The following is an 8,655-nucleotide window of genomic DNA, read 5'->3' on the forward strand; positions in this document are numbered from 1 at the left end:
TGCATTAAATCAACCATGAAATCTGATCCCACACTTGAATTAAGACAAATAGCTCCTTTAATGCTGCCTGAAGCATCATCTAGCTATGAAACAATTTCCACTTTTATAACATGTAGCTTAGAATTCAACAAAAATGTCCTCCTACTTGTTTTGCCTTTGCTGAATGTTGACACTTTGTAATTGATCTTTTGCAGAGATTCCCCTTTGAAAATATTTCCCTTTGTCTCTCAAAATTGGTCCACTAATTCATAATATGCTCCTACAGCAGTTTCGTAGCGCTCTACGAAACTGCTGATCATTAGGCATCACTTACAGCAGTTTCGTAGTGCGCTACGAAACTGCTGTGTAATTACAAAAACACAGCTTTGAACCAAATTTTTTTCATTTTGAGCCTTTTGCTATTTTCAAATGTCTCTTTTCATGTGCCTTGAAGCTTTTCAAACTGAATATATATATATATATATATATATATATATATATATATATATATACCCCATTCTTCAAGGTATGTATGCAATATGTAACCTTGGCATTTGTGAAAGAATCTTCAAGTAACAAGGAAGAAGAGATGTATGCCAATCATTGGCAATGAAGACAACATCCTCCTAATAAGATCTACTAAATGTTCACTATTTTGCTCTAATTTAAAGATTGTTCAGCTGTTGCCACATCTACACAAGGCAGAATGCGGTCAAGGGCAATATTTTCTATTGAAGGTGCTTCAGTGTGAACATTTTTCCCATTCTTTCCATATGCCTCCACATAACACCAATCAGGAATATCTGTTGTGCCAATAAGGAACCATCCATTTCTTTGATATGCTCCCAAGAGTAATTACTTTTAGCTGTCTCTGCAATCTTAGCCAAATGATCATGGGTAAAAGTAGTGCCGCATGGGTTGCTTGGATTGATAATAACCATTGCCACTGTGTTGCTGTCTGCAATTGTATGAATCCCTGTGTAATGCATCAAACTAAATTGAGAAATTTTGGTATTAGTATTCTTAAGTGATAACACAACCATTACCATTTACTGATTGGTTTGCAAGAATGTGGGGTTGGGACTCTCCATTGAAGATCAAATGCTTTGCATTGCTTATGATCCATAATTGTATTATGACATGGGACACCTTAATGAAGAAGGGGTTTATTGGCCTTGGAAGATGTGTTCTTTGCAAATTGGCTTTGGAGGATTTCTCTCACTTATTCTTGCACCACCCCTTTGCTTTTGTTGTTTGGATGGAGGTATCACTATTGTGGGGAGTATCTATTACTCGAGATGTATTTTCCATTGTGGTTTTCCTCATGTCTTGGGCTCAATGTGTTATTTCTTACGGGACTGATACTCGAGATGTATTTTCCATTGTGGTTTGCCTCATGTCTTGGGCTCAATGTGTTATTGCTTACATGACTGCTCCATTATATGTATTGTTGGGGATATGGAGGGCTCGAAATGATCTCATTTTTTAAGGAAAATTTTCGGATACAAATCAAGTTGCCTTGAAAATTGTTGTCTTCTTTATGGAAATTGGACCTTGGATCCCTAAGGCTCACTCTCGCTCCATTTCTCTGCTTGATGTGTCTGGTGTCTTTCCCATCTATTACTTTGATGGGGCTGCTTACGAAGGCATATGTGGTTGTGGTGTGTTCCTGAGATTTGATCCCTCATCACATTATAGAATTTCCTGGTTTGGAGGCAAGGGAGACAACATAAGGGCATACATGATCACTTTATCGGGTGCTTTGCAATGTTCTTCATGGCTAGGCATGGAGTGATTTCTATCATTGGGGATTCTCTTATCCTGATCCAATGGATTCTAGGCAAGTACAACTTAGAGGTCCCCTCCCTCTGCAACTGGATGCTTCGTATCAGGGATTTAAAGGCTTCTTTAACTGATGTCTCCTTCCAACATGTATACCGGGAACAAAATCTTGATGTGGATGCCCTCTCCAAAAAGGGTCTGTCTCTTCTCTTGGGTTTATGTCTTTCAAATATATTGTTGATGGTAAGATCTGTGGACATGGATTTTTTGAGATTTCATAGTTGGTTTTCCTGTAGTTTTTTCCTCCCCCTTGAGTTCCCTCCTTGGACTGTATGGTTTAACTTTTTGTTGTGCTCTGGTGTCATATACAGTCTACTTTTATTCTGTGGTGATGATCTAACAGAATGGTTGTTGCACTGCTCCCATTTCTAGTGGGGTTCTCTGTTTTGAATTTTGAATAGGATTTTGGTCATCCAGGCCTGCCCTTGGGCAAATATGATGAATGTAAACAAACCATGCAAATGTAAAACATTCCTCATTTATAATGAAGATATGTTTTGTATTTTTCCTCTGAAAAAATGTTTCATTTAGGTCTTGGGCCATTAACATGTTTCCTTACGTCTAAAAAAACAAACTTTTAGTCACAAAAAATAATAATTTTAAAGCACTCCAAAATCTAAAACCCAAATTAATACTAATTCAACCACATTAAAAATAGTAATGTTGTTGATATAGCCTAAGGCTTCATAAATATGACAAAAAAAACAAAAATATTAATGTTGTTGATATAACCTAAGGCTTCATAATATATATATGTATGGGGTTGATATAGCCTAAGGCTTCATAAATATAACCAAAAAAACTATTGCAACATGAAGAATATCTTACTAATGCACACATTTACCTGATTAACTATGTATTAAAAGGTTATGGGTCAACATTAACTTAAGAAAAAAAAAGGAATTATAAATGAATGTTATAAATAATAACGAGGAACTTATCATGGAGGAACTAATAATCTCAAATCCCTAGGAAATTGGTGGGTGGGGTGCCACTTGGCACGAATCTAATTATTAAATTTTTAAAAAGTAATGGACCATTATGCTAAATAAAATTTGCTTATATATAAATGAATGTTATAAATAATAATGAGGAACTTATCATGGAGGAAGTCATTAATATCAAACCCCTAGGAAATTGGTGGGCAGGGAGGCATGTGGCGAATCTATTTTTTTAAATTTATTAAAAGTCAATGCAACCTAACAAATTCTTTAAGAGTAAGCATATGCTAAACATATTCCCTTGAGAATCAATCTAGGCCCTCAATTAAAAATATAAAATAAAAAAGTCAATAGATCACCATCCACCTTAAGTTGAAATAAGAAACCTTAGGCGAATTGCTCATCTAATTAGAATATGAATTTATTAGAATTGGAATATTCTCAGGGCGGGGAGCCACGCACAAATCCAATTTAAGTGGACAAAAAAAGGAATTACACATCTTATTGTAAAATGGACCATTTTGCTTATATATTAATTTTCTCATCTAATTAAAATATGAACATATTAAAATTGAAATTATTTCAAATCTCTAAGAAATTGGTTTGCAGGAGCAAAGTGATACAAATACAATTTATTAAATTTATTAAAAGTCGATACAACTTAACAAACCCTGTAACACACTACAACCAATGATAAGACTAAACATATACTAAGCATATTCCATTGCGAATCCATCTAGGCAACATATCCTCATCTAATTGAAATTGAAATAAAAAACCTTAATATATTTTTACTTCTGATAAATGCATAATTGTTCGCTTACCATAAAATTGTTGACGGGTAAATGTGCGATTTGATCCTCATCATCCCACCTTGACTTACGACAACTCAACTTTGATGTAACAGAAAGCAACTCGTTCGCATAAACCATAATAACCACTTGAACGCTTTCCGGGAAAGAGAAATCAAGGCATGATTTTCAACTTAAGGTCATATCTTATTTGAATTTTGTGTATTGTGATGTAAGAATTTGTGAAGGTACCAGGAATTGCAGAGCAAATTATTCTGAGACAGACATGGATAAGATAGATTTGTGAAAGTAGCAGATTTGTGAAAGTAGCAGGAATTGCAGAGCAAGCTAATCTGAGACACAGATGGATAACGAATATCTTATAATCCGCCCTGAGAATGGAGGGATTTTGGATGTCCTGCGTTTTCTCTTCTTCTCCCGGAAAGGACATAGCTTCATTGATTATCTTGAGCATGTGGAGGATCCAAATGATACATTCGATAGGCGCTGGATCATCACGGTTTCGATCCTCGCAAGGAAATTTCTCCACTTGGTAGCCAAACCGATGGCCTTCGTCGGAGCCTGTATGGAATTCATGTTAAATCTACTCTCAAATAACGGAGGGCTCCGAGGAATAGTGTTCAGAGTTTTCACAGGTCCGAATATTCTATCGGCTAGTTTGTTTATCATTTGAAGTAACCAAAAAAAACCTTTTTGTTGTTGTTTTTTTTCAGCAGAGAAAAATAGAGCTTCTTCATATTAAAAAGAGAAGTTACATAATATTATTGATTGGATTCTTGTTTTGTTCAGGAAGAGGGGTGATCAAACCCCAGAGGAATAGCGAAACGTTTATAAGCACTATTGGGCATTTGGATCTTCGCGTGGATTTGGACAAAAGGGAAATAAATGCTTTGGGTCATCATCATGGAGTCAATGGAGATTACAATGGTGGGACAGGTTTGATTGAAGTTGGGAGCAGATATCTTGCAGATATTTGCATTATGGCTTCCAAATTGGCCTATGAAAATGAGTTGGTTATCAGAAATGTGGTTGCAAAACGTTGGAAGGTAATTAAGGTCCAGAATTTCATTAGCCAGACCACGGGATTCAGTCACCGTTCCACAAATCTTCTTGCTAACAGTTTTATTTTGCAATCGTTTTGCAGATGCATTTTGTGGAATTCCTAGATGGTTGGAATTGTAAGGATTTAATTACCTGAGATGGGTTGATTTTCATCCCTTATTTCTAATAATTTAATCTTACTGTCATTTAACCTGGGTAGGAATGTAATGTTGTATGTTTTTCTCTCCATGAACAGATTACCTGGCAAAAAAAACTACCCAAGCCTTTATTTTCTGTGATAAACCAGTAGATGCTAAGCTGGTGGTAGTTGCTTTCAGAGGAACAGAGCCATTTGATGCAGATGACTGGAGCACAGACTTGGACTTGTCCTGGTACAAAATGGGCTCTATTGGAAAAGTTCACGTAGGGTTCCTTGAAGCAATGGGTTTGGCAAATCGTTGCGATGAAGAAATCTTAAAAACCCATTTGGATCTCAAGAAGAAAGATGTAAATCAGGATCGTGACATCGCTGGAAGATGTAAATCAGAAGACCAGGAAAAAGCTGTGGCTTATTATGCCATACGCAGAAGGCTGAGCGGATTGCTGGAAGAGCACAAGAGTGCTAAGTTCGTTGTGACAGGACACAGTCTGGGTGGTGCTCTGGCCGTTTTGTTTCCTGCAATACTCATTTTACATAAAAAGGGACAGCTGATGGAGAAGTTATTAGCGGTTTATACATTTGGACAACCCAGAATTGGAGATAAAGAATTCGGAAATTTTATGAATATAAAGCTGAATGAACCTGTAACAAGGTACCTGAGAGTGGTGTACAGCAACGATATGGTTCCTAGGATGCCATTTGACAATAAACTGTTTCTGTTCAAGCATTTTGGAGTGTGCCTTTATTACAATAGCTGTTACAAAGAGAAGGTATTAATTTCATGTGAACCCTTGGCTCCATTATTCTTCCTCCTTTGTCTTTCTGCAACTTGGAATTTACAAGCATGATCATCAAAAATGTTAGAACTCAGAAGCATGACCATCAAATTAAGATTCAAAGGGGAATCAGCGCGTGCAGGGGCGTAACAAATTGAATTTTTTTAATTAAAAGTAGGATTCATGTTTGTTGTGTTTAACCAGTATTAAACACCCTTAAAGAAAAAGTCATGCCGACCAATTTTTTTTCTTCCCCATTTTTTTCTGAAGTCTTTTACCAAACTAATTTACTAAGCTTTTTCGTTTTTTTTCTTCCCCATTTTTTTTCTGAAGTCTTTTACCAAACTAATTTATTAAGCTTTTTCCTTTTTGGGTTTCCATTGTACCAAACTAATTTATTAAGCTTTTTCCTTTTTGGGTTTCCATTGTATTGCAGACTGTGGAGGAAGAGCCAAACAGGAATTTCTCCATCTGGTACTGTATTCCGAACATGGTAACTGCAATTTGGGAGCTGGTGCACAGTCTGATCATGGGATACACGAGGGGAAAAGACTTCAAGGAAGGGTGGTTTGCATTATTGTTCAGATGCATTGGAATTGCTATTCCAGGCTTGTCTGCACATTGTACTGTCAACTACGTGAATGCAATTAGAGTGGGACCAGCTCATATTGACACAAATTTAGGCGTGACAGGCGGGTATTCAAACGCATCTGGACTCTTGGAGGACCAGAACTTGACACCAAATCCTTAAGTGATTGCTTTTCCATGGAAACGACGAATTACTTGGACGTCAAGAAGGAACCTAGAAATGACATATAAAACAATGTTAGGCGTGTTGCAGTAACGTCTTGACAACAAATGTGTGGTGGAATGTGACCTGCCTCGTCAAGCCGCCTCTGTAATATATGGAACATAACATCGATAGTTTGTCAATGATTTTCTTAAAAAAACTAAAAGAAAATTAGTGAACAGGAAGCGGAAATTTTAGAAATATGTAATAGTTCAGGTCATAAATTAAATATTTCATTAAATTTATAAATTAATTTTATGTCATAAATTATATTTCAATAAATTAATATAGATTAATATGTTTAAGTGGGAAATGAAATCTTGAAAATACTAGGTGGATATGTTGTAAACAGAAAGTAAAGTATTTTTTATATGCATTGTGATTTATTATATTTCATTAATGTTTTGGGTTCAGTAAAGTATTTTTTATATGCATTGTGATTTATTATATTTCATTAATATTTTGGGTTCAGTTATGTTTCATAAATGTTTTGAAGTCAAATGTTTCATGGACATATTTTCTGTTTACGGTTTCATAACTTATTTTAATGAAAATTTTTATTTTTATTTTTAATTTAAATTGAAGAAAATATGATATTGGAGATGCAATCATATGCATGTGCAACTTGCAACTTTATAAGAAAGCCATTATTATTAATTTATGAGTTAAGTTAATTTTAAGATGTTATTGATTCTACCTTTTATGATTTTATGATTGTGTGTAGAATAATGTTCAAAATATAAAAGAATAGACATTGTTGAGCCCTCTTTATCATGACTAAATGCTCCACATGTTCCAGTGTGCAAGTCATTGAATCAAAATTAACTCTCGATCCAACAATGCACATGCAAAGCATTTAATACTTTGTAACATGATATTTATTACTCACAAATCAAAAACCTAAAATACCAACTATAAGAAATAATGTTTTTTCTTATAATGATAGCTACTTTTCACTTGCCAACTACACTAAAATTATTGAAAGTAATTATACCTTTTTGGCTTGGGGACTATACCAAAAAATGTATAAAGTGGATTCAAATACTTTATATTGAAATAATATTGAATAGGAATTCCTTTTAACTTATTTCCAACTTGGTTCATCAAAGTTTCAATTCACATAAATCTTTAATATATTTTTATATATATAGAGGAATCTACAATTGGGTTGGTCTCGTCTTTGCTTGGCACGGGTCTATTTCACTTTTGCATAACACTAGGTTGAAATTGTTTATTTTGTTTGCATAACACAAGTTAGAAATGTTGATTTTGTTTACATAACACTTGGCAGAAGTTGTGGATTATGCTCACATGACACAAGATTGATTCCTATTACTACCACTTTTGTTTACATAACACTTGGTAGAAGTTGTGGATTATGCTCACATGACACAAGATTGATTCCTATTACTACCACTATAACGTCTAGGTGTTTACATACACCTCTTGGGGATTTCAACCTAAAATCTCTTTGGCACATAACACTTGGGTCTATTTCACTTGCATAACACAAGGTTGAAATTGTTGCTTTTGTTTGCATAACACACATCCGAAATGTTGATTTTATTTGCATAACACGTGGTAGAAGTTGTGCATCATGCTCACATGGCACAAGATTGATTCCTATTACTACCACTATAACGTTTAGGTGTTTACATACACCCCTTGGGGATTTCAACCTAGAATCTCTTTGGTACATAACACTTCATAACCTGAAATCTCTTTGAAACATAACTTTTCATTATTAGAGTGATCGTCAATTGAGCTACAGCTAGAACCATAAATCTTCAAATTTGCAATCATATGTGAAATGGTATTTGCAATTCTAGCTCTACAGAGTATCACCTCTAGGAGTATCATTGCAAAGGGTATTTGTATCTTGATTCTTAGTAGACCTTAAGTTTTAGGGTATAAATTTTACTACATTGGATTTTTTTTTCTAAATTTAAGTGCCTAGAAAATATTTATATGATTTTTTTCCATATTCTCATTGCATTTATGGCTTAACTTATTCTCCAAAAAACTTATTGACATTAACTTTCTTAGTAAACTATATACTTCCTCCAAACATGAAATTATTGTATAATAGTCACAAAATTAAAAATCCACACAATATAGTGATTAAATCCATGGTTTACACTTTCAAATACTTCTAATATTTACTCTATCACATGTATCAAACTATTTTAATCATAATCTCTATTAAATAAGATAAAAAAATGAATTTGAAAAAAAATAAACACACACAATTTAAAAAATAAATATTATTTCTATTAAAAAATAAAAATAAAATATACTTAAAAATATCATAAAT

The 8,655-nt window shown here is 34.2% G+C and overlaps 1 protein-coding gene across 1 annotated transcript; it reads left to right on the forward strand.

Moving 5' to 3' along the window:
* Positions 1–3,741: 3,741 nt before the first annotated feature.
* On the forward strand, positions 3,742–6,552 carry LOC149254674 (triacylglycerol lipase OBL1-like). Its single transcript, XM_089457064.1, has 5 exons — positions 3,742–4,209; positions 4,364–4,620; positions 4,719–4,752; positions 4,872–5,545; positions 5,988–6,552. The coding sequence occupies exons 1-5, from the start codon at positions 3,918–3,920 to the stop codon at positions 6,300–6,302; spliced, it is 1,572 nt and encodes a 523-aa protein (XP_089313190.1). The 5' UTR covers positions 3,742–3,917; the 3' UTR covers positions 6,303–6,552.
* The last annotated feature ends 2,103 nt before the right edge of the window (positions 6,553–8,655 follow it).

The sequence above is a fragment of the Pinus tabuliformis genome, chromosome 7, assembly GCF_031772625.1.
Source record: "Pinus tabuliformis cultivar Carrire ecotype Pingquan chromosome 7, CPIR1, whole genome shotgun sequence".
Classification (NCBI taxonomy): Eukaryota; Viridiplantae; Streptophyta; class Pinopsida; order Pinales; family Pinaceae; genus Pinus; species Pinus tabuliformis.